This window comes from Brachypodium distachyon, chromosome 4, assembly GCF_000005505.3.
Source record: "Brachypodium distachyon strain Bd21 chromosome 4, Brachypodium_distachyon_v3.0, whole genome shotgun sequence".
Taxonomy (NCBI): domain Eukaryota; kingdom Viridiplantae; phylum Streptophyta; class Magnoliopsida; order Poales; family Poaceae; genus Brachypodium; species Brachypodium distachyon.
The window spans coordinates 22,214,591-22,240,686 of NC_016134.3; the positions used below are offsets into that span (position 1 = coordinate 22,214,591).

General features: G+C 42.6%; 2 protein-coding genes and 1 long non-coding RNA gene across 11 annotated transcripts; all 3 read right to left on the reverse strand.

Annotated features, from left to right (window-relative positions):
- Positions 1 to 11,741: 11,741 nt before the first annotated feature.
- LOC112272542 lies at positions 11,742 to 15,070 on the reverse strand. Of its 8 annotated transcripts, none has more exons than XR_002966584.1 (3): positions 13,977 to 15,070; positions 13,750 to 13,815; positions 11,742 to 12,588 (listed from the first exon to the last, which is right to left on the reverse strand). It is a non-coding gene; the product is annotated as an uncharacterized LOC112272542 (long non-coding RNA). The 8 variants fall into 8 exon arrangements; XR_002966583.1 differs by having other exon boundaries at positions 11,742 to 12,593; XR_002966587.1 differs by having other exon boundaries at positions 11,742 to 12,419; positions 12,520 to 12,588; positions 13,750 to 15,070.
- Positions 15,071 to 15,867: 797 nt separating this feature from the next.
- LOC100828028 (RNA polymerase sigma factor sigB) lies at positions 15,868 to 20,891 on the reverse strand. The gene is made up of 6 exons (XM_003577543.4): positions 20,505 to 20,891; positions 18,668 to 19,225; positions 17,397 to 17,627; positions 17,159 to 17,299; positions 16,433 to 16,630; positions 15,868 to 16,355 (listed from the first exon to the last, which is right to left on the reverse strand). Exons 1-6 carry the CDS (start codon positions 20,739 to 20,741, stop codon positions 16,062 to 16,064), a joined length of 1,659 nt encoding a protein of 552 aa, XP_003577591.1. The 5' UTR covers positions 20,742 to 20,891; the 3' UTR covers positions 15,868 to 16,061.
- A 697-nt stretch (positions 20,892 to 21,588) lies between these two features.
- On the reverse strand, positions 21,589 to 25,454 carry LOC100827717 (probable serine/threonine-protein kinase PBL28). 2 transcript variants are annotated; one of them, XR_002960545.1, is made up of 8 exons: positions 25,329 to 25,454; positions 24,056 to 24,079; positions 23,501 to 23,971; positions 23,291 to 23,406; positions 22,923 to 23,183; positions 22,550 to 22,747; positions 22,081 to 22,231; positions 21,589 to 21,919 (listed from the first exon to the last, which is right to left on the reverse strand). XR_002960545.1 is itself a non-coding variant. In XM_024455343.1 (7 exons), the coding sequence occupies exons 1-7, from the start codon at positions 25,405 to 25,407 to the stop codon at positions 22,163 to 22,165; spliced, it is 1,218 nt and encodes a 405-aa protein (XP_024311111.1). In that variant the 5' UTR covers positions 25,408 to 25,454; the 3' UTR covers positions 21,942 to 22,162. The 2 variants fall into 2 exon arrangements, 1 of the variants encoding a protein (XP_024311111.1); XM_024455343.1 differs by lacking the exon at positions 21,589 to 21,919 and having other exon boundaries at positions 21,942 to 22,231.
- Positions 25,455 to 26,096: the final 642 nt, after the last annotated feature.

The following is a 26,096-nucleotide window of genomic DNA, read 5'->3' on the forward strand; positions in this document are numbered from 1 at the left end:
GAGAGGGACGGCTTCGAGGAAGGCTCACCGGACTTCGTCGGCGAGAGAGAAAACGGCGGTGGCCGAAGGTTTTCCGGCGAAGAATCGGGGCGGCCTGGCGCCGTGATAGCGAGGGGGAGCAGAGGGGAAGAAGAGAGGGTGTCGAGGGGCTTAAAAGGACGCGCTCGGGCGTGCAAAAGGAAGGGCGGAGGAGGAGATTGCGGCGGTGAGCGCGCGGCGGCAGAAAAGGCAGGCGGCGCGGCGGGCGCGGGCGCCTTCCAAACGAGGAAGAAGCCCCCTAACAGGTGGGCCCCACCTGTCAACGGGTGCGGGCGCGCGCGGGGTGGCCGGGCTGGCTGGGCCGGCTCGCGTGCGGTCGGGCGCGGTCGGACTGGGCCGGTTTCGCCCAAATTGGCCGGGCCGGTCCGTTTGCCCCTTTTTTTTTTCTTTTACCCTTTTCCTTTTCTGTTTTTCTTATTTCTTTGGTATCTTTTGATTTTGAACTCCAAATTAGTCTAAATAAATTCCAGAAAATTTGTAAAATCATGTTCTACCATGATTCAACTTTTGGGAGTAGTTTCCCCTCAAAATAAAATATATAAAAGCACATTTGCCCTATAAATGCCTTTAGGGCTATATATACCTATTTAAATAAAATACTTTTTCAACTCCAAATAATTGTCCAAAAATTATGGGATAGCCTATATATGCAATAAACCCCTTTTAAACACAGAACCTATTGGTTTGAAGATCCAAAGTTCAAATGGGTGGAAACCCTAAGGTTCAAGTTGAAATTAAAACTTTTAAAGCCTTTTTGAGATTCAAATTTGAATTCAAACATGCATTTGTGGCATGATGCTTATGGATTCAATGCATATGTAAAAGTTTGAAATTTTTGGGATGTTACAATTGCAAGAATGTCATTGGCACCAAATGGATATTTAAGAATAAGCAACATGCACTTGGACAAGTGACAAGAAACAACGCAAGATTGGTGGCTCAAGGTTTCTCCCAAGTCGAGGGTATTGACTACGGTGAAACTTTCGCTCCCGTTGCTCGCCTTGAATATATTCGTATCTTGCTTGCATATGCATCGCATCATAACATTACTTTGCAACAAATGGATGTGAAAAGTGCATTTCTAAATGGTCCACTAAATGAGTTGGTGTATGTCAAACAACCACCGGGGTTTTAGGACCCTCAATTTCCTAACCATGTGTACAAACTTGATAAAGCCCTTTATGGTCTCAAACAAGCACCTCGAGCTTGGTATGAGCACCTAAAGGAGCTACTAGTGGATCATGGCTTTGAAATTGGGGTAATTGACCCCACTCTTTTTACTAAGATGGTTGGTGGTGATTTGTTTATATGCCAACTATATGTTGATGATATCATATTTGGTTCTACTAATGGTGTGTTCAATGATCAATTTGCTAAGCTAATGACCGAAAAGTTTGAGATGTCTATGATGGGTAAATTGGAGTTCTTCCTTGGATTTGAAATCAAGCAATTGAGAGGAGGAATCTTTATTAATCAAGCCAATTACACCCAAGACATGCTAAAGAGATTCAAGATGCATGATGCCAAGAGTGCCAAGACCCCAATGCCTACATCAAGCTCTCTTGATCTCGATCCCAATGGTAAAGAGGTGGATCAAAAGTTATATCGTTCTATGATTGGTTCTTTGCTTTACCTTTGTGCATCTAGACCGGATATTATGTTGAGTGCGGGTATTTGTGCAAGATATCAATCCGCACCAAAAGAATCTTTAGATATTTGGTTCATACCCCAAACTTTGGTTTATGGTATCCTAAAGGATCAAGTTTCAAGCTCGTGGGATATGCAGATTCAGATTGGGCGGGAGACAAAGTGGATAGGAAGTCAACTTCCGGGACGTGCCAATTTCTTGGTAGGTCTTTGGTGAGTTGGTCTTTTAAGAAGCAAAATTGTGTGTCTCTCTCCACGACGGAAGCCGAGTATATAGCCGCTGCAAGTTGTTGTGCATAATTATTATGGATGAGACAAACATTGTTGGATTATGAAATCACTTGTGAAAGTGTGCCTCTTTTATGTGACAATGAGAGTGCAATCAAGATAGCCCACAACCCCATGCAACATAGCAAGACGAAGCATATTGAGATTCGTATCATTTCATTCGAGAGCATGTGGCCCGTGGTGATATTGATCTCTCTTATGTTGCCACCGGTAAGCAACTAGCGGATATTTTCATGAAGCCACTTGATGAAGTAAGATTTCGGGAGTTAATACATGAGCTAAATATCCTAGATTCTAGTGTTGATGTAGGGGGAGCATAGCTCAATTCATGGGCAAATGCTACCCTTACTATGCTAACATTAATTTCATACATTGAGGTTCAATGTGAGTTTTGAGTCTTGAGCCCAAGAATCTATATACGCGGTGTCAATCTCATGCATACTCAAATATGGTGGCCTAGGCCACCGCGCTCACTTTTGTGAGGTTGGTTTCATTTAATTCCTTGCAAATCCTTTCATATGGTCAATTATGACATTATATGCTTATTATTGAAAGCACTCATTTCTTGGTATTTCATTTTGCATCTTGCAAGAATGAGTGTATATATCCATATGTATCACCCTTTGTGTGTTGATCCATCCCAGGCCTATCTTATCTAGAAACACTTCTATTATATTTTGCTCAAATTTCCTATCCTTTGCATCACTGGCCTGTGTCTGGTTTCGGCGGAAGTTCTGGTTCTGACCGGAAGTTCCGTGGGGCCAGAAGTTTCGGTCACGATCGGAAGTTCCGCCCTGGAGTAGTCTGTAAAGGTGGGGCCGAACGGGTGAGGAGTTATTTCCTCACCCCGTCCGCCCCCTCTCTCCTTTTCCTCCACGAAGCCAAGATCGAAGCCACCAAGTTCCGCTTGGTTCCAACCGGAAGATCCGGTCTCCATGCTCCTGATCTACTTCGTGCCTTCATCCTTTTCGATCTCCACCGATGGGAAAAGCAAGTAATGCCTCTTTTCCTCTTTTCCTCTTTTCTAGGGTTTGCTTGAATCCGATAAAATTAGAGGATTTTAGGTTGAAATTTGTGGTGGAAATCAATGCCTAGGCAGAATGTGTTGTATAAATTGCATGGATCTAGAATAGTATTGGCTAATTGCTCCGGATTTGGAAGTTAGGGTTCTTCCCGTTCTCGGGTGACCCGGAACTTCCGGCCCTGACCGGAACTTCCGGTGAAACACCGGAACTTCCGGTTCCTGTAGCACTTTTACTGTACTGTTTTTGCTCCATGTGATCGATACTCCTTTTTCTACTTTTCCAGAGCACTTATCTCGTGTCCCTCGTATCTGTCTTCTTTTCACAGAGGCTCAGGGCAAGGGCAAAGAGGTGGAGCAACTTTCCCCCACTCGGCTCAATGCTAAGATGCGTTCCGAGATCATTCGCAAGGAGCTTCAGGGGCCTTTGAACAAAGGTGGTGCAAAGTTCAAAAGGACAACCGGCAAGAAGAGGCCATTTCCTCTCAAGCACTACCAGAGAAAGATTTTGAGGAGGAGAGGTTCAAGAATCCCTATGTTAGTCCTCCAGATGAGCGTCTCAAGGATGACAACCGTGACTTTCATACCAATTTCCAGATTCGCATCTTTGAGGAGATCTATGAGAGCCTAACTACCAAGGTTGTTTTTTTTTGACCGAATAACAGTAGGAGAGGCTCCTACTGCGGTATATTAATAAATAAAAGATATGTACAGGAGATTACATAATTACAAAATGGGACAAGCCCAGAGAGGGAAACTAGAGGAAGTCTAATAAAGTGGTAATCTCAGATGACAGGTTTTGAGGCACCCTAAAGCCTAAGAGGATGAGATCAACTTTCAGTCTAGCTCTCCAGGTTTGGATGGTTGCTGGAAGTCCCTTGAAGATTAAATCATTACGAATTTTCCAGATATTCCAGGCAGCTATAGCAAAAACCTCAAAGACAATGGGGCTGCCAAAATTGATTTTAATCTCTGGGAGGATATCCAAACAGTTAGCCTCAATGAGCCAATGAATCCCAATCTGTAACCAGCACACAGAGCTAAAAGGGCAGTTAATGAACAAATGATTGAGGGTTTCTTCCACTTCAGCATCACAAAAAGCACAATTTATATCACCACCAACCATGAAGTTTCTCCTGTTCAACATATTCCTGATGTTAAGTCTGTCACTGAGCAATAACCATGCAAAAACTTTTAATCTTCATTGTGACTTTAGACTTCCAGATCCATTTGAATGGCCTAGGAACCTCAAGCCTTCTGAAACAAAAGGAATAGAATTTGCTAGAGGAAAAGGCACTGCCCCAAACTGGTTTCCAGGAGTCATTTCTCATGATAGACATATCAACATCTGCAATGGCCTGGTCAAGGAGCTCAATTTCAGAGAAGGCTTCAGGGGACAGAGGTATATGAAATGAATTCTCCAGATTGCCAATGTTGCAGTAATCAGCAAGAGAAATGTCAACATTTTTAGCAAAAGAATAAAGACAAGGCCACTTCTCAGACAGAGTTTCATCAGCCCAAGTGTCCTTCCATAACAGGATAGTGTCTCCCCTCCCAGGTTGGCAAGAGGTGATACCACGAAATATAGGCATTAATCTGAAAATAGATTTCCACCAAAAGGAGCCGACTGGAGTAGCAGCATGAGGAGCACCTTTAGGATAGTAGGACTCCTAGATGAGATTAACCCAAGGGACATCCATCTTATTAATGAACTTATCTAAGTGCTTCAGTAGCAGGCCTTGATTTTGAACTCTAAGATTGATGACACCCAGTCCACCTTTATCTTTAGGACGACACACACGATCCCAAGCAGCAAGGCAATTACAGGAATCAAATGAGGAGAAGGGAGCTGAAGGAAACACATTGAGTAGGTGGCAAATGAGGAGAGAACAGAGTTAACAATCGTAAGTTTGCCCCCATAAGAGAGAAAGGAATTTTTACTTGATATTCTCCTCTCAATCCTGTCAACTAGAGGAAGAAAATCAGAAAACACAGGTTGAGTAGTGCCAACAGGGAGACCCAAATAGGTGAAAGGGATAGAGCCCACTTCACAACCAAAAATGCCAGCCAGTGCCATTGCTTTTTCAGACTCCAGGTTGATGGGAATAAAGCTTGACTTGTGGAAGTTGATCTTAAGTCCAGTGGAGTCAGTATAAGCAGAGAGAAGGTTCTTGATGTGACTGAGCTGGGATTCACAGGCAGGCAGCACAAGGATAGTATCATCAACATATTGAATGACAAGAAAATCCCCTTCTTTGCTGATAGGAGCCTGAAGATTTCCAAGAGAAAACTCTTTATTGATGATGGCTTGCAGTAAATCAGCAGCAAGGACAAAGAGCAAAGGGGAGAGAGGGTCCCCCTGTCTGACTCCTCTAAGGCATTTGAACTGCTTGCCAGGCACACCATTTCAAAGCACAACAGATTTCCCAGAGGAGAGAATGGTTCTGATCCAAGAGATCCATCTATCATTAAAGCCAAAATGTTCAAGCATCTTCAAAATAACATCATGCTCAATCATGTCAAAGGCCTTTTCAAAGTCTAGCTTGAGAATGACTGAGGGTCTACCAGAGGATTGGCATTGGTGAAGATATTCAAAAGTCCAAGCCAGACAGTCCTGAATAGATCTACCTTTGATGAATCCATATTGGTTTCTATGGACCACTTTCAGGATCCATTTTTGTAATCTATCAGCAATGAGCTTGGTCAGCAGTTTCAGACAACAGTTCAGCAAGGAAATGGGCATGTAATCATTGACTCCAACAGGGTTAAGCTTTTTAGGGATGAGAGTGATCAGAGAGGAGTTTAAGCTGATAAGATCAATCTCCCCATTTTGAAAATCTCTGCAAACTCTGTAAAAATCCTTGGCAATAATATCCCAACAAGCTTTGAGGAAGCAGCCATTAAAACCATCAGGACCAGGAGCCTTGTCAACAGAAGTTGCATGAGGGCATCATCAATTTCTTTGTCAGAGAAAGGTGCTGAGAGGATATCCAGTCCCTCGACCTTTTTAATAAGCTGAGAGAGATCAAAACAGGGAGCATAAGGGGCAGAATCCCCAAGTCTTTGTTTGTAAGCTTGAAAAAGAGCCTCAGCTTTGGCATCATGATTGATCACAAGGTTACCATCAGGGAGTTGGAGAGAGGCAATGGCATTTCTGCGATGTCTCTCAGTGGCCATTCTGTGGAAAAACATGGTATTTTCATCACCAAATTTCACCCATCTGATAGTACATCTCTTTTTCCAGTACTGTTGCTGATAAGACTGAAGTCTAAGAATGTGAGCTTTGAGAATTGATCTGAAGTTCCATTCAGGAGTGGAGAGACATCTAATTTCCTCAAAACCATCAATAAAAGAAAGAACCTTGTTGCAGTTGGAGATAAGGAGAGCCAACCTAGACAAAGATTTACTCCAATGCTTGAGGGCTCTTCTAACATTTTTCAGTTTGGCATTAAGGATCATGTCAGACTTGGAAGCTCTGACAGGGATAGACCAAGCAGCAGCAACCACATCTTTGAAACCAGGGTGTTGAATCCAAAAGTTTTCAAATCTGAAATTTTTTGCTCTGGGAATTTTAGATTCAACAGCAATGAGCAGAGGGAGGTGGTCAGAAACAGGCCTAGCAAGAGCAGAAGCAGAGGTATTTGGAAAAGCATCCAGCCAGTTTGAAGAAGAAAAAATCCAGTCAAGCTGTTCAAGCAAAGGAGGATCTTGCATGTTGCTCCAAGTGTAAACTGCACCAGCAATAGGAATTTCAGAGAGGGAGAGAACTCTGATAATGTCATTAAAGAGCCACATATCATCTATATTACCCCCTAGTCTGTTTCTGTTTTCAGGTGACCTAATGAAGTTAAAGTCACCAGCAAGAATCTAATTATCGTCCGAAGAAATCTCTAGTGCATACAACCACTCAACAAATTCAGTTCTTTTGTCCCCAGAGCAAGGACCATAGATATTGCAAAGCACCCAAGAATCAACAGATTGTGTAGAATTAAATCGAATCACAATAGCCCAATGATCACTGAATAAGACTGTGCCATCAAAAATGGCACTATTCCATATGGTGATTAACCACCCAGAATTACTCTCACTTGGAACAAAAGAAAATTTATCAAATCTCCGAGGGCAAAATTTTCTGATGTAGGAGTGATCAAACGTTTCTCTTTTGGTTTCTTGAATGCAGATAACAGAGCCAGCATTCTCATTAATATGATTACGAAGAGCAGTGTGTTTATCATCCGAATTGATACCCCTAATATTCCAACAAACAATATCCCAACTTCGAACTAGATTAGACATAAGGTCTGACAGAGATTATAAGCCTTACACAGACAGAATAACAGTAGAAGTTTTTCACACGACAGACTAAAAGATCCACAGAAGCACACCAAGCAAAAGGCCAACCGCACATAACACAAAAACTAATTTCTCTGAAGGAGGACTCTGTCTTCAGTAATCTCCTCAGGAGGGATGCCACAAACATCAGTTCCCACCTGTTGAAGTTCTTCAACTGAGAGAAATGCAGGAATATTCGAAGAGGAGCTAGCCATGTCAGGAATCATCTTAGGTTTGACCTTTGACTGTCTCTTCTTGACATCAGAGGGCATGTCCACCTTGAAACCTCTGTACATATTGGATCTAGGGCTTCTTCTCAAGCCAGAGGAGACAAGTGGGGTAGAACACTTAGGTTTTCTACCTCTTTTTCTGCCAGAATAAATAGGAACAACAGCCAGAGTATCATCTTCATCAGTTGAAGGAGCTAGCTCCTCTTCGGCAAAGTCAGTGTCATGTTGTTCCTCAGTGTCACATCAACATTGAAGATATGAGGAAGAAGACTGATTACTTTGGCGAGGCTATCTCCATTTGCCGCAAGTTCAAGCTACTCCCTATCATGAGGTTGAATCAACCTTATAATGAGTATCTTGTGTGTCAGTTCTTCACCACCGTGCACTTTGAAGAAACAGAGGAAGAAAGGAAGGTCACTTGGATGACGAGGAATCACTTGTGCGAGGCTACTTGGGCAGAATTTGCTACCTTGCTTGGCTATCCCGGTGCTGGACTTGTCACTCCTTCAGGTTTTCGGGTTCATCATCAGAGTGCCAAGGACAAGGTTGCCCTTGCACCGCTTTACATGCCTGGGAGAGTTAAGCCTAGTGAGACCAAGTTTCTCCAACCCGTCTATGATATCTCATGCAGCGCATCTATCATGAGACCATAGCTTGCAAGACCGGAAACACTGATGAGATGCATGGCTACTTGGTCAACCTTATGTTTGAAACTCATTTGAGGAAGGATGGTGATACTCCACTTGATGTGATGGACTATTTGTGGCATGAGTTCTACAGTGCCATTCTTGTTAGGAGGGTGCCCCCATATGCTCCATTTGCGATGAAGCTTATTCTTGCAAAGGCACCCCCACTACCAGATTTGGATTTGAAGCCACATTTAATGAAATCTCTCAAGAAGAATAAGCACCTTCCTCCACCTCCGACCAATAGACAAGCACGTGTGGAGAGCGATGATGAGGTGGAAGAAGATCCCATGGATTTTAATTGTGCCCCCGCCTCTAGCTCCACTCGTGCCTCCCAGAAAAAAGGTGGTTGGAATGGCATGCTTAGGAAGCTCTTTTGCATGCAACAAGCTAATGAGAGGAAGATATATGGGGTGCACAAGGACAATCAGCGAATCCTCAAGCGCCAATCTGCCATCATGACTGCTTTGGATTTGCCTTACTCTCCGGTGTCCAATGTTGAGCCATTTGAAGCCTTCAAGAGTACCCATGGTGATTGGAACCGTGAAGATGGTCACCTCCCCTCCCCGGTTCAATGGGAGGTTGAGGAAGAAGAAGGTGAGGATGAGGATGAAGATGAAGAGGAGAGTGTGCCCACTGCTAGTGGAGATGACGATGAAGACGAGGAGTGATTTGTTTGCTCTTGGTTGGGACGTTCTCCCTTTTTGGTGTCTTGATGCCAAAGGGGGAGAAGTAGAAGTAGTGTAGTCGTCGGGATTTGCATGGGCTTTATCGAATCTATTCGTATTTATGTGCTTGTAAGACATTATGTGTGTTGAATACCCTTCGTGGTATTTATGTGAGACATGTGAAACTTTTATGCATTATGTTTATGGTTATGGTTATTGCTTATCTCATGTCTTACTAATCTTGTGTGGAGATGTTATGTTATTGTGCCCTTAGAAATGTGCTCCGTCACAAGATCTCATTGCAAAAGGTATAATTTCAATTGTTTTGACTTATCTAATCCATTATGCTTCTTGGAAGCATTGTTCGATATCTTGTTGGATAAGTCATTGTAGGTTTCACTCAACTTTGATATGCCTTGTGGAGGTATGCTCTATATCTTTCTATGAATGAATCCTACATATTCTTGTGGAGCTTTTATTGAAATATCTTTAATCCTTTGCTAATGAGTTATTGGTTTATAAAATCTAGGGGGAGTGTTGATCGTAGTCTATGTGTACTTTGCAGTTCAAGCAAATCTAGTTAGTGCATACACCTAGGGGGAGCCTGTCTATATTTTATATTCCTTTGCATCGAGTTTAATTGATTGTCTTTATGCAAATCTTTCTGTTGTCATCATTCACCAAAAAGGGGGAGATTGAAAGGGCACTTCTCTCCTAAGTGGTTTTGGTGGTGATAACAACATGTTGTGTATCTAATCGTGTGTCAAGTATTTCAGATTTTATAAATGAATTGGCACAAGACGATGGTGTGGACCCTCAAGATGCTAAGTAGCGTAGCGGTGTTAGCGGCTTTTTCAATTTGATTTGAGTCGTAGGACATGCGTACTGTTAAGAGGGAATCCACAAGGGAAGGTAATGGGTGAATCGTACACAACTACACAAATTGCACCCACTAAAAATCCTACCCCAAAAAGAGTGAGAGAGATGAACCAAATTCAAACTTGTTTTTGGACTGCTGCAGTACAAGTGGCGGAAGTTCAGACTGGAACTTCCGCGCCAACTTCCGGGTGCTCTCGAGTGATTCCGGGAAAAATGCGGAAGTTCCGGTTATTTAGCGGAAGTTCCGGTTATTTAGCGGAACTTCCGGTAATATGCGGAACTTCCGGTGAATGACCGGAAGTTCCGACCTGTGACTGCGTAGTGCATAACGGTTCGATTTTAGGGACCCCATATAAATACCCCTTTGTTCCCAACGGGTCTTTTGCCCGAGCTTTAGCCAAGAACACCCACTCTCTCTCCTCAAGAACACAAGAACTCCATTTCCCTCGATCTCCCTCCATATTTGTTCCCCCAAGCCAATACTTTGAGATTTGGAGGAAAAGATTTAGGGTTTCACCAAGTCAAAAAGTTGATTACCCTTGTTTTCTTTGTGGATTTCATTTCTCTTGGATTGTTGGGAATCTAGACGGAAGTGGTCACCTCGAGCTCTCCCTTGGTGATTGAGGAGCTCGGGGCTTGGATTGGGAGCCTCCAATTGAGTTGTGGAGCTTGCCCCGGTCAAGTTTGTAAGGGGTTCGGCGTTCGCCCTCAAGGAAGCCACTAGTGGAACTCACCTCACCTTTGTGGTGTTGTGAGAGCTCATCCCAGCTTTGTGGTGTGGTGAGTTAGAGAATAGAGTGAGTCTTTGTGGCGTCTCTACCTTTGTGGTACAGCACTCCTCCAAACGGAGACGTACACCGATGCCAATAGGTGGAACTCCGGTGGTATCTTTTCCTCTTTACATTCTTGCTATCTATTGTTGCTTCGGCTATTGCATTTCATACTAGGGTTGCATTCACTTTAGAGAATCTAGTAAACCCTAGGATTAAGTGCTTTGTATCTTTTAAGAAAAGAAAAACAAAAAGTAAAATTTGTTAGTCGCCTATTCACCCCCCCCCCCCACCTATAGCAGACCATACCGATCTTTCAAATGGAACACTTGGCAAAATTAGTCCGCAAACCTGATGCCTACCCGAAGAGGGCGAGGATGCGGCGGACCGCGAGCAACTCAGAGTGGTCGGGATGGCAGAAAATGACCACGTCATCAGCATAAAGCGACACCCCCGTCGACAGGTGGCGGGATGCCAATGGCCGAAGGATACCAAATTTGGCGGCCTTGTATAAGAGCTGGTTGAGCGTGTCAATCACCAACACGAACAACATGGGTGACAACGGATCTCCTTGGCGCAATCCCTTCCAATGCCAAATCTGCGGGCCCGGCTCCCCGTTCAGCAAGACGTGGGTGCTGGTCGTGGACAGAAGGATGGCGATCCACTCGCGAAATCTAGGCCCAAACCCCGCGTGCTGAAGCACCGCAAACAAGAGGGCCCAAGAAAACCGAGTCGAAATCATGAGCATTGTCCAACTTCAACATGGCACGCGGCTCATGAAGCCGGTGTAGGTAGCGTGCCGTCTGTTGAACCAGCATAAAGTTGTCGTGGATGCATCTCTTCCTAATGAAGGCACATTGGTTTTCCCCCACCAAGGAACCCAACCTTGGGGGCAACCGAGAGGCAAGGACCTTCGCCACCAACTTGGCGAAGAAGTGAATAAGGCTGATTGGCCGAAATTCCCTCAAGCTTGCGGCGTAAGGTTTTTTAGGGATAAGAAACAACAACGCTTGGTTCAAACCCTGAAAGCCGCACCCACACAACGAATGGAGCTTGCGGAACGCATCCATCACGTCATACACATGTTAATAGACTTCCCTTGTTTTTTCTGGGTCGATTTCGTCAGCTCGATGCTTGGTTTTTTCTGGTTTTAATGTTATACGATGGTGTGGATTAACCCAGAGGTAGTATGTTATCCTCATTTCAAAAAAAACTAAATACCACACCAGAGGCTTCATTCCGGTGGAAGGACACATTGAAGCAACTAAATACATACAAAGGCATTGCAAATTGCAGAGCCCAGCAAGGAGGAAAAACTGTCCTTTTTTGGCAGGATAGATGGAATGATTATCCACTTGCCGACACCTGGCCTCAACTTCATTCATTTGTCATCAACCAGTTCTCCACTAACTGGGACATTGCCAACTACCAAGATCTCACTGATCTGTTTCACCTGCCACTATCTGCTGAAGCCCACCAACAATTTCAGGAATTCACACAACTTGTGGCAAACATGAACAGAACAGATGAAGAAGATGCATGGCTATACCCATGGACCAATCCAGACTATTCCACTGCGAAGACCTACCAAACTCTCATTGCACTTGACATTCCCATGTCACTCAAGTGGAACTGGTCATCTTGTTGCCAACTCAAGCATAAAGTTTTCATGTGGCTCCTCTTGATTGATCGACTAAACACACTGGCCATGCTCTTGAAGAAGAACTTCCATCTCCAAGATTACAATTGCATCCTTTGCAATCAACGAATATTGAAAACCAGGGACCACCTATTCTTCTCCTGCCCCTTTGCATTGACATGCTAGAGATATATTTGCCCTGCGTTCATGCCCCAACAATCTGTTCATGACAACATCATGGGCATCAAACAAGAGCTTCAAGTCCCTTTTCATATGGAAATAATCACTGCGGTCAATTAGACTATCTGGAAGACACGTACTGACTTCATATTCAATGGCATCAATCCATCACTCTACAAATGCAGCGCACCTTCAAAGATGAACTCAACCTGGTCTTCCATAGAGCGAAAAGAAAGAAATATCATGCCATGCAATCATGGATTGAAAACTTTAGATAGCCCTCTCTTGTAACATATGTAAATATATTTTTTTACAATTTGAATAAAATTGCTATAGGTCTTATGACCTAAAGCTTTCCCTAAAAAAAAGAAAAAAAATCTTTAAAGTATGTGTAAGGTGCAGCCGGTGGTTTGTAAGACACCCACCGAAGAAAGAAGTTTTAACCCTCCATTGAACAAAAGATACTACCTACGTTCCTCAGTATAAATGTTGTACTCCCTCCGATCCTTATTATTTGTCGAAATATTACATGTATCTAGACGCTTTTGAGACATAGATACATTCATATTTGGGCAAATGAGACAATTAATATGGATTAGAGGGAGTAGTTTTGTTTTAAGTGAACTTTTTTCAAGTTTGACAAGTTTATAAAATCTATACTAATATCTATCGTATCAAATAAGTATACTAATAAGATATTTCTCACAGCATATTTAATAAAACTATAATCTAGATTTATAGATATCAGTATATCTTTCTAAATTTGGTCAAATTTTATTTTTTTGACCTAAGACAAACCAGCGATATCTTTTCTTTCCTAGAATATACCTGGGGTATATCATGCATTAAGGAAGAAATCGGCGGGTATATCATGCATTAAGAAAGAAGATCGTGACGCGGTAAATTGTGAAATTACAGGGATTACTCACGCAATATTCACGTTACATCGACAAATCCAGAGTCACTAAAAGGAATCAAACCCACAATCAACCCCGCACGTCGCCAAGCTTCACCCTCCTGGCCAGTGGCGGAGCTAGGATTTTTGTTTAGGGTGGGGCGACTAAAAAAGATTTTTAGGTTCAATACAATAGATGTAAGGGGTGTCTAGATGTAACATGTCAACACACAAATATATAATTTATCAAACAAACAAAAGAAATTGATTCATAAGATGAATGTCTCAAATTTGTGTAAAAGAACACTACATACCTACTCCCTCCGTCCAACAAAAGATGTCTCAACTTTTACTAAATTTGAATGCATTTATACACTAAATCATGTCTACATACATCCAAATTTTGACAAACTTGAGACATCTTTTGTTGGACGGAGAGAGTATATTATTTTTGAAACTAAGACGATGCAACTACCTTTTTTTTTTCTTTGTCTCAGGCTTGTGTCTGAAAGCTTCAAATTATCAATTCTCTTGTTTATATCTGGCATAGATATTTGATAGCAAATTAGTGCTATCAGTGATAAAATTTACGGAAGTACTCTAAAAAATCATCGACACAATCTGAACCGGTTGCTGATCTGAATTAAGAATTATCAATCAATAAAGCAACACCCAATCATCTCAATTCTCACATAATCGCACCTTAGGTTAAGCTTTATAGCTCAACGAACCCGATTCACCGCCAAAGATTGGAAGCGTCATGTTTTGACCGGCGACGACGTGGTGCTGCTCCTCGCGTCCTGCTCTGCCGGCAGCGTCTGAAGTCTGCGGCTCCCGGCAAGCAGAGAGGCGCATGACTGAAACTTTGATCTGGTGAGCAGCCTAGGTTTGGCCTGGCCGTAATGAAGAATTGCCGAATTGGGGATTTAGATGTTCCTTACGTACAGGAAAGACGAAGAGTTGAGCGCTGGCCGGGCATCGTACGAGTGATCGCGAGATGGAAGTGCAGCCGTGCAGTTAAGAGTTAGCGTAGAATACGATCTGTTGGGCTGCAGATCCTAATGATGGGCTCTTTTCCAGGCATTTCACTTTTTCTGATAACAATACTATATGAACGTGTACCTATTTCTTAGGGTGGTCACGCCCCACCGTGCCACCCTGCTAGCTCCGCCTGTGCTCCTGGCCAATCGCGCGAAGGATGTGAAGCGCACTTGGAGTCACCCTGTCAAAAACCACTGTGTTTCTATGTTTCCATATACTCCAGCACACCAAGCTAATCGCAATGTTTAGGTTTTTCCTCTCTTTCTTCCCAACAACCACCAAGCTGCCAGGCGATCATGCACACCCTTCCTTTTCATAAATGTTGACGTACTTGGTTTCTAAGCAATAATTGGATCAATGATAACTCTGTCAATATTTAATCTTTATGATACGAAATCATAATTATCAGCAAAAATTTGTAAGGATGATCCCCAAGATATAAATTTCATTTATGATAGAACTCATACTAGTCAACCTTCGTGAAAAAAGAAAATGTATTTAGCAACCGAGGGAGTACAATTTGGTACACATGTACACCATACATCGAGAAATCATGTTTCCTGACAAATCCCTCTTTCGTTTGAGCTGCTTATGCCTTCCCAGGAGGTGACTGATGACACATGAAGTGTGCGTGTGCGCTTATTCGATCTAACACATTATACAGAACACCGAAACAAGCGTATCTCCCCGCGGCTCAAGGAAAAAACCATTTGGGAATCTCTGAAAAGTTCTCTACCACGAAATAAAGATGGCACCTTGTGGAGTGTTTACCCACCGGGGCAGCCATAGATCGCCTTGCAGCCACGACCGGTGTACGGCTGCCCGCCGCCGGCGCAGGAGCCATAGCACGCAGCCTTGCTCGCCTTGAGCCCTTCATAGCCGATGTACCGAGCATCATAAAGCACCCTCCTCTGCGGATACGCCGCATGCTCGCGCTCCACGAAGCCCAATTCAGCCTCCTCCACGCTCCGCAGCGCGTGCACCGGCAACGGCGAAGCGCCGCGGCCGGTGACCAGCGCTGCGGCGGTGATGGAGGCGAAGAGGAGTAGCAGCTTCATTGTGTTTGTTTGCTGCCGGTTGGTATAGCTTGGGACGAACTTAGCAAGGTTATAAAACAGAAGGCCAGCTGGATCAGTTTGTGCTGCTGTCATTTCGATTTCGGAATTTAGAGCAGATGGGACCGGAACGGAGGTGGTTGAGGAATGAGGAGGCCAGTGGAGTCTAATGGCAACAGCACGCCTAACGTTTGCATTTGATGCTACACGACGACGATTGTGTCCACTGGGAAAGAAAAACCCTTTTTCTTTCTGGAAAAATGTATGTTTCCTGGGCGAAGACCATGTGGAAATTATGTTTCGAAAAAGAAGACAAAATGACACCTGACTACCTGAGGCCGAGAAGAAGGGCAAGGCCAAGGCCAAAGGCGAGAGCATCCTATATATCTATCAGACAAAAACTCTGCCCCATCACAGTTTTAGCAGTTTTAGTATGTTCTCCGCTATCGGTAGATTTCACTGGCACACATGCTCAGGCCTGCACATGCTGTTTGTAATTCAAAGTGAGAGATAAACATTGAGAATCTCAGCAAAATTTATCGATTCCTTCGTTTGAACTAACACTATTTTTCTCTCGTAATTCTGATATTGTATTTCACAAGAGGACCTAGGTAAATGGTACAAGTAAAGGATCCTCAAAACCGAAACTAAATTTGAAAGAAAATTGCATGCTGTGGGCAAAAAGAACGGTTCACCAGTTACCAACAGGCACTAGATAATCCCTCAAAGACTTGACCTTTTTCTTGCTCCTCAATTTCCGAAATGCGCCGGCCTCAATCTGTCGAATCCTCTCCCTGCTTACACCCATGATGTTGCCGATCTCCTGCAAAGTTCTTATCCTACCATCATCAAGTCCAAATCTTAGCTTCACGACTTGCCTCTCCCGTGGGCCTAGAGCATCCAATGCCTGATGCACATCCTTTTTCATTGACATTCTGTTGAGCATCTCTTCAGCTGTCTCAGCGCTGGGATCAGCTGTGACCTCCTGAAAATGGAAACAGGTTCTCTTTTAAGTTCTCTGACAGGGAAGCACAGATGAGACGCACAATACTGAGAGCATACCTGGTAACTCATGTCCGTGGTACCAATTTTGCTATCAAGAGATACGCTATACTTTGGGAGGTTTACTGCTGCCTCAACTCGTTTGACGGGCATACCAATGTCCACGGCTATTTCTTCGTTAGAGGGTCGTCTTTGAAGTGTACGGCGAAGTCGTCTCGTGCACTCCTTCACACGATAACTTGCTTCCACCATGTGAGCCTGGTAATGACAACAAATAAGTGTAAGAAATACTGGAGCTAAGAGACCCATCTTGATAAAATAGAAGAAATAAATATAAATTGCTATTCGTCTACAGTTCTAGAAGCTAACAATGACAGTCTAGTTAACTTGAAGGAAATGGACTGAGATGGAAGAAAAACTCAAACATAAACAATAGCTAACCTAAATCATGAATAAATAGAGAATATTAAAGGAGAGTCAAGCAAAATGTGCACTGTGCAGTAATTGTTAACAATACTATGTGTCCTAGTGCATGAAGAAAATGCCATCAATGTATTACACTACGAAATGAAGAGTATCCCACATCTGCACATGGATCAGTCACACCTATTTGAATGGATTCACCACTATTTCAGCCTCTCGGAAGTTGTCAAACTTTATTAGTCTTGCACCATGCAAGATTGTACCATGAAGCACCAACTCACTATCAGTATGACCACAGCTCATGGGAAGAGAATAGTGTATCAAATGTTCAATCGGTGAAAAGACAAGGATGGGGGAACATACTGGTAAGCGAAATATTTGGGTTTGCTCGGAGACAGATTTACGCATAGCTTGTTTGATCCACCAGTGAGAATATGTAGAGAACCTAAAACCCTTTGACGCATCAAACTTTTCAGCACCCCTTATAAGGCCCTGCATTCCTTCCTGTAATGAAGACCTAAAAATAAAATACCGATGCTAAATACATGATAGCAGTAACCATACTTATTACCCAGAATAGGTTAAAAGCAAATCAAATTACCTGAATAAGATCATAAAGCTCCAATCCAGGACCTTCAAACTCTCTGGCAATAGAAATTACAAGTCTCACATTAGATGTTACCATTCTGTTCTTGGAATAAATACCATGAGCAAGACGTTTCCGCAAAGTCTTCTCATCAGTTCCAGCTGCAGCTGCCCACTGCGGGAAGGTTGGCTGACAACCACTGTACTCTGCAAGCTCAGCCTGGATTGCCTCTAACTTCAAGAGATCCTGCACAAATTCAAGGTAATCTTACATAACTAGCCTAAAACTGATGCTACAGCAGAAGGATAATACTGCATCCAGTACAAATTACAAAATAGAAGATGGTTCAGGAGTTTGGTTTTACTGCAAATATATGTTGACTTGGGTTTGAGTTAATATTTTCCACCAAATGCCACTCTTAATTTCCCATTGGTAGTGTGGTGTTATGGATGTGGGTATACAACAAATAGAAATAAAATGCATCAAAAATAAAATATTAATTCTGTTCTATGTTCATGCCTCCATGGAGCTAAACAGCGAGTGACTCAAACCAGAATCAATGTATGGCACAGCACTTCTTTTTTTCATACTAATAGCACAGGCCTTGGTTGGAATGTCAAGTACTCGGTTTCTAAAGAGCAGCAGAAGATAAATTTGCAACTTTAGAAATGTAAGGATCTTTATGATCTGCCAAGAAGCTACAGCGATGCTATTGGAGAGTTCTAAAGTTTATGCAATGTGTAGCGCCCCCAAAATCTTCTGCAAGGACCATTATTTTTAGCAGATGTGTGCAAAGTTACATACTAAGGTTTTCCTTTTTGAAAGGTCTGCCTCCTGATAAATAAGGATAAGGCATCAAGACATTTGCTGAAACACATTGCATAATCTTGGCCTGGGTTAGGGACATTATGAAATTGTGGTCATTTGCCAAAACACTCTCAGGCCCAAAATATTTTCATATTTTGGGCCTACACTGTAGCTGATGCACTGGCACAATGCATGCATCTGGAAATAAGATGCACTCAGTGTGCAGTTATACACATACAGTTGAGAAGTCTCAACAGAACCTACAATAGTACACTGTATACATGAGCAATGTTCAATATCTTGGCAAGATAGACTGGAAAGCAAATTTGGACATTATACGGTTTGCCGCACATCCACTGTGCAAGTGTCTAGGTAGGTACAAATTGAAGCATTGTAAAATACCTCAACTGTCAAAGCTAAATTTTCAGATGAAAAGATTTGATAGTTCATAATCATTAATTATAATATGGTACCCTCACCTGAATACCATTTGAGAGCTCAACCTCTTCCTTTGCTGTAAGCAGTTTCCGACCAGTCAATTTCCACAAGGAACCTAAAGGATTCATGCTAGTCGTGGGACCCTTGGATCGCTTCTTCTTCGAGGATGATGCAAGTTTTTGTGAACTACGGACTGTTGTAGCTGCTTTTATCGCTGCTCTTGTTCTCCGAGCTCTTCTCTCCGACTGACGTTCAGACTTCACAGCTATGCTCTTATAGTCCTGTGTGTCATCTAGTTCAACTTCATCATTCAAAACACCATGTGATGATTCCAAGTCCTCTAACAGAACATCATCACTATATTCATCAAGACTGCTACACAACATTTCAGTGCGAAGAATTTCTTTTGCCAAGTAGTTCTCCACTGCCTTCTTTTCTCTAAGCACGGGCTGGGGACTATTTTTTTGTACCATATGAACAACTTCTTGGGCAGCTTCTGCAGCTGCTCTTGCAAGAGCAACTGCCTCTGCAGCTGCAGCAGTTACAACAGCCTCTTCATTCAGAAATGCTTCTGATGCCAGAGCTGACTCAAAATTTCTCTGTCGACAGTCATCAAGAAAGAAAATGAACACTATTATTTGACAGTATCATTAAGAAACTGCTAAATTTAGAATTCTCACCCGATTACACTGTTTGAAAGCTAATTAATGCTACTAGCAATACCGCGATAATGCTAGTTACAAACATGTGCATATGCTACGAAACTATATCTACCTGAAGTGATATCATATGCTAGCTCATATAAAGTGCCACTGCAAGTATTATTATTTGTTATCCACGTAAAATTATTTTACCATTCCATGTATCAGCTCACATTCTCACAAAGAAACAACTAAATGTAAGAGCATTTCTGGATCTGTAGTAACATAAAAGGGCAATGAAGCACACTCTCATTTTCAATCTAACCTTCACTGTCAGTTAAATGCACTGGTAGTCCTAAAAGTATTATGGGGGTGCCAAGTTAGTTCTAATACAATAAAAATGCAGATTTGAGTCCTGAAAGTACACTAAGAGCAAGAATAATAAGGGATGCAAGCAGGCTATAAGAATTTAAATATGTTATTTTTGCTTAGTTGGAGGGGAGAGAATAGGAGAGGGAAGAGGAGTGGGCTATTAGCTAATAGCCAGCTGCAGCACGTGTTCCTAGGAACCATGCGACAATGCAGTGTGGGCCATATATTGATAAAGTAGTATAATCTAATAGCCAACCACAAATTATTGATGACATGGCATCAGCTTATAGCCAACTGCTGGCTAAACTATTAATCTTGCTTTAAGTGAGTTTTTACATGTCCTATCCGCACCATATCAGCCCTGGCCCACACGCATGGCAACTGGCAAGTTAACCGCTAACACGTAGGCATTGTCTTGCAAAACAACCCTTAGAAGTCACCTTTTCTAATTGATGATCCCTCTACCCATTTCTCCACCTCGAGCTCACCTAGGCTCGCCATCTTCTCTGACCCCAGTAACCGACTAGGTGGGATCTTTTGGGCGCCACTTCAGCCATCTTCGGGCAAGTTCACCGTCGCCAGCGTCGGCCTCACCCACAGAGATATGGGCAGAGGGACCACGAAACGAAATAAGAAAAAGGGACATTTTAGGGGTAATTTTGCAAAAGAAGTGGTCAACCAGCCCGAGCCCGGGCAGATGGGGTGCAGACCTCCGGTGACACGTGTGATTTTAGGACTCGAATATTCATTTTTCATAGTCCTAGAAGGCTAGAACTAACTTGGACACCCAGCAATACTAAGATTCGGTTGTATATCTACCTCCGTATAAACTGCAATGTAAACACAACTGACCAGAACATGTCACCTGGAGAACCGGCGGGGATTCCGGGGAGGCGTACACGAGCCGGAGTGGCCCTCCGGTGGCGCGGTCGGCGTCTACGACCGCCGCAGCGGCAGAGGAGACGGCGCACTGGACGCGGAAGGGTCTGCGGCAGGAGCACTTGCCGGAGTTGGAGGACGAGGACGGCGAGGAAGGGTGGTGCGAGTGGGTGGCGCAGGACGGGGTCGGGGCCCACTTGAAGTGCGGCGCCAGGCACGCCATTGGGGAGCCCGGGCTGCTCGGGAGACTCACCTCGGGTCGGTGGTCTCCATTGGGGGATGGCAAGGAAGGAAGCGGGGGCGGAAGAGGAAGGCGGAGGAGACCGGGCGACGGTGCGGATGGATTCTGGGATTTGTTTGGTCTCTTCGGATAAGGGAAAGTGATCAGGTCGGCGGAGCCGGAAGAAGTTCCTGCATTTGCTGGCCCGGCCCACCTTTCCTATTCCACGCTTATTAACAGGAAATAAAGAAGGGCTTCACTTACACTGTTCTGTCTTGAGTCCGGCCCAGAACAAGATTAGTACGGAGTAGTTGCTCTGTTTTACTTCTCTAAAAAAAAGTTGTTCTTTTTTACTCTCCTTTTTTACTCCTCTAAAAAAAGTTGTTATTTTTTACCCTTCTTCTAGTCATTCGTTTTCATCCTCCTAAAAAATAAGTATTCTTTTATTTTTATTTTTTTCTGTTTTCATTTTTATGTTAATATATTCAATTTTAATTTATTCTTTCATTTTTGTTTTGGTTTATTTTATTTTTAATTTTTCTGTTTCAAATTGTATTTTTTCTCACCTTTTTTCTTTTGTTTTACTTGAAAAACATAAATATATTTTGTTGGACAGAGCTATATAATATGGCGTTCCGATGACGGCGCTTTGCACGAGCGAGAGTTTGCTGGCTTGGGCCGTCTACTTGGGCCTTCACTGCTCAATTTTCATATCCAAACAATTTGTGAAACCTTGAAAATTTTACTTGTTTTAATAAATCATGGCTGCTCCCGCTCAAAAAATAATAATAATAAATCATGGCTGCGGTCGTCCTCATTGTTCTACTTATCTACTTAGAGGAAAAGGGTGTGTAAGTAGCCACAAAAGGATACTACAGATAATAATAATAGCACACGAATATATTTTTGAGAAAAATACAAAACTCGCATCTCGATACATACACACAGACAGACGAGGATATGTACATATCTTAGAAGGATGCCACTACAACCAGATAGTGCTAAAAGATCTGTTCTGATTGCCACTGCCACCCTCATCTTGTTGCTGTTGTGACCAACTTCGAGCGTCAATGACCAATGAAGTGTTTGCACTTTGAAATTGTCAATCAAATGCAGGCATCTGGCCGTTCGCCCTTGAGATTGTATCATGTTTAAAAGGATGTCTAACTTAATTCTACGCACTGAGAAAAAAGAGAGGACGAATTCAGTCAAAACTAAAATGATGAAAGTTCAAAGTTACACCCACAGAGAACTGAAGGACAAAATCTGTATTTTTATAGTATTGGCAGAACCTAAGGGACCCCATAAGAGTACTGCATTTGCAATAGTTTTTATATAGTACCTTCATGTGTCCATGTGAATAGCCCTTTCAGATTCGACACCATTATTTTTCTTTCAATCTTTCCTTGGACAAAATGGGTGCACTATACATCGATGACTTTCGGATAATGGACTGTATTTGACGAGCTTATCTCATTCCTTGCCCTAGCAGCCTGCGCAACACAACATTTTTTAAAAATAACATATGAAAGGTAAGTTAAGAAACTACTCCAACCCTTCCAACATAGATGATGTATTTTATTTTACAAGGTCTCAATAGGCGGCAACTTCGGCAATTATATATAAAAAAGATCATATCACAAAAATTCTCTTATGTCAATCTAGTTATATTAACTTTACTGAACCAATGTACAGGTTTCTTCATTGATTAGTGGTCAAAGATAGAGAAATGATTGTATGCTTTATAAAACATCGTCTGTTTATTCTTGAAAGTATATGCAAAATTATAGGTAACAAATCATGGTACGAACCTTTGTGATTGTATTTCTCCATGCTTTGTCCATCTCCTCATACACATCCTTTATTGTCGGACGCCCTACGCTAGAGTGTGCCACGCAGAGGACTGCTATCTTTAATATCAGCACAAAATCTTCGATGTTAACTTCATCTCGAATGCGGTTGTCTATGAATTCATCCAATGGTTTTTTCCCACTTACGACGTCCTTGGCCTTCAAACAAAAAAATAAATAGAAACCAGCGGTCATCAAAACTTTAGCTCCTTTAAAGTTATAAGAAATCAAGATGAGAACAACCCATGGTGAGACAGTTACTCCAAAAATTGCCTCAGTTGAGTTCCTTCACATTGCAATAGTAATATGATCGTGAAAACATGTCTGAACTTACCTTCTTTGTAAGAGAATCGCGCGCGACAATGTCGAGTTCTATGACCTTCCTTCCTGACAGAAGCTGCAGCACAACCACACCAAAGCTGTAGATGTCGCTTGAACAAGTGAGCTTGGAATGTGTGATGTACTCAGGATCCATGTAACCGATGGTTCCCCTCACATCCGTGAACACCTTGGTCTCCTCCATTGCCAGCAATTTTGCCAGCCCAAAATCAGACAACTTGGGCTCCATGTTCTCCGTCAGCAAGATGTTGGTAAGCTGTAAAACAAACATGATCAATCAGTTGGTAAGAACACGAAAGGCAAACCGATTTTGCAAAATGTCACCACATCCTTTTCTCACTCATGTACTACAACAATTCGTACCTTAATGTCCCTATGTACAATGCATCCATCAGAGTGTGTGTGAAGAAACCTCAGGACAGATGCACAGTCCCTTAGGATCTTCACTCTTGTTGGCCATGGGAGCACAGAGTCACTTCCTGCAAATCAAGAACAAAAAAAAAAATACAACAACCCTTTAATTACCTGCAAAACATACAACTCAAGAAGCATATGAACAAGATCCTTTCATACTGAGTAGATTCTGGGCCAGGTTGCCGTTGGCGCAGTACTCATATACCAAGTACTGGTCGGTGCCGTCGTCGCAGTACCCAAAGAGGCAGACGAGGTTGGGGTGCCGGACCTTGGAGAGTCCATCCGCCTCCCTGGTGAAGGACCCGGACATGGCGGTCCGGTGGATGTGCTTGATGGCGACGAGCTGGCCGCTGGGGAGCACCCCCTGGTAAACCTGCCCGGCGCTGCCGGAGCCGAGGTAGATCCGGTTGTTGGCGTAGTCCATCGCCCTCTCGATCTCCGCCTTGGTGAACCTGTACAGCCCCGACCACCGGTTGATCACCTCCCCGCCGCGGAACTTGTTGTCGGCGGAGGAGCCGCCGGAGATGGTCTCGTCCGCGGATCTCTTCCCCGGCCGCAGGTATTTGAGGATTACGATGGCCAGGGCGAACACCATCACCGCGAATACTATCAGCATCGCGAACAAGCTGCCTGGAATTTTATTTTATTTTAGGGGTTAGGATTTTGGTTATTACGCATTTAGGGATAAATGTGTAAGAAGGGTTTAAGGCTTACGTTTGATCTTGATGTACTGCCCTTCTGCAATATCCCAAAAGAAAAATGGAGGGCGTCTGTTAGTATGTGTGGAAGACTGTCCTTTGGTTAAATTCGAATTTCAAATACAAATTCTATCGTTATTGAGGTTCTAGCTCTGTCTAAATTAAACTTTTTAAGTTTGATAAAATTTATAGAAAATATACAAATATCTACAATATTAGATAAGTACAATATGAAGATATATATATGATGACAAATTTAATAAAAATAATTTGAAGTTATAAATGTTGGTAGATTTTTTTATAAACTTGGTCAAATGTGAAGAAGTTTGACTTAGCATAAAGTTAGAACATCTTACATTTAGGAAGTGAGTAATATTTTTAGACCTTAATTCTTTCATATCTACTCCCTCCATATATTAAGTGTCACAAATTTGTATAGATACACATGTATCTAAATGTGTTTTAGTGTATAGGTACATGCATATCTAAACAAAGTTGCGGCACTTAATATGAGACAGAGGAAGTACGTAGGTACGGAACGACTTTAATAAAATTAGTTACTTCTTCCGTCCAACAAAGGATGTCTCAAATTTGTTAAATTTGGATGTATCTAGACATGACTTAGTGTATAGATGCATTCAAATTTAGTCAAATTGAGACATCCTTTGTTGGACGGAGGGAGTACAATATTTAGTACTTCTCCTAGTAAGAAGAGAATATTAGTTAGAGTTATCTTAGTCAATTCAGCTCTTTAATTTCTTTTATTTTTCTTGTAATCTAATTGTATGATGTGAATACAACTACCAGTATCGTGAAAAAAATTAATTAAACAATTTTGCTATATCTCATGAACGATGGAGAGGAGATACTAATCCAACGGTACCGATACTATCAACTACTCCCTCCGTCTCACATTAAGTGTCTCAAATTTGTCCAAATATAGATGTATCTATATCTAAAATGCGTCTAAATACATGTAATATTTCGACACTTAATATGAGACGAAGGGAGTAAGATTTAAGCATTTTGCTTAAAAGTCAGGCGCCTGAGATATAACCACACCCTTACTTAAATATCATGTGTTAGATTACGATTCTACTTTTGTTGCTGAAATGTTACTCCATATATCTTTATTGGAATAGTGGGGAGTATCAATTAGTCTGGACCCTCAGATAAAAAATGGATAATTTGTATTCATTCCAAGATACTATAAAAGTTCTCAATTTAATGCTGTCAATTTTTTATTGAAAAAATTGGGGAAGATGACCACTAGAAAATCAATCAATTACCTGTGACAAAATCGGGATCGCCATTGCAGCGAAGCGAGGCCACCGAGATCAGAACCAGCCAAAGCGCCGCTTTCTCCATCCTGAATGAAGTTCCCTGCACTCACTTAGAAGCAGCGGGGCGAATTTGGAGATGGGTGTGAGCAGGATCTTTATAGGCCAATCAACCTCCTTGGTTATTACCGTTGGCCAATTGATGGATATGAGCTGGATATTCTTCTTGGAATTGTCTGGCAATTGGCTTGTTTATTGAGCTTTCGCCTTCCTCGTGTGCATTGGGGAATCATGCGCGGATCGGCGTCTCCCACGTTGCTTTCGGGGGCATAGTTAGCACCGATGTTTCGCGGTCGTAGAGCCGTGGGGGGCTGAGGTTTTGCTAGTGTTGTAGTGTATTCTACATTCTATATATCATTCTATGGGCGCAAGACAAGCTGGCAAGACGAGGAGACCAGAAGCATTTGCAAGAGCTTTCACGAGCCGGACGAGTTTGTGTCTTTAACATATAGGAATGCAAATCAAAACTTTCCTTTTGTTCCCTGGGATATGTATATATATTTCCTTGTACGTTTGGACGTGAATGCAAGCCGGGGCAAAGATGGCAGACAGCAAGAAACATGGCAAGGAGCTTGATGCATGCGGTCGGCTGTGCGTGCGTCAACGTCAATGCGAGCGTGGAACCGTGATGGAATACCAAATCACTATGAGAATATCACCATGCCACCCATTACCATCTCGGGACAGAGTATTTGAGATTGTTGTTTGACCAATGTC

Bases quoted from the DNA above. Each gene is read 5' to 3' on its own strand.
- LOC100828028 (XM_003577543.4), bottom strand. From the start codon at position 20,741: ATGGCGTGCCTGGCGCCGCACTTCAAGTGGGCCCCGACCCCGTCCTGC. The intron at 17,628-18,667 runs GTGAGGGTACCA...GAATTTGTGCAG, and splicing joins AGCTCTCAAATGGTATTCAG to GATCTCTTGAAGTTAGAGGC. The intron at 16,356-16,432 runs GTATGCTCTCAG...TTCCATTTTCAG, and splicing joins CCACGGACATGAGTTACCAG to GAGGTCACAGCTGATCCCAG.
- LOC100827717 (XM_024455343.1), bottom strand. From the start codon at position 25,407: ATGGAGAAAGCGGCGCTTTGGCTGGTTCTGATCTCGGTGGCCTCGCTT. The intron at 23,407-23,500 runs GTATGAAAGGAT...CTTGATTTGCAG, and splicing joins CCTGGCCCAGAATCTACTCA to GAAGTGACTCTGTGCTCCCA. The intron at 22,232-22,549 runs GTTCGTACCATG...TGTGTTGCGCAG, and splicing joins GGAGAAATACAATCACAAAG to GCTGCTAGGGCAAGGAATGA.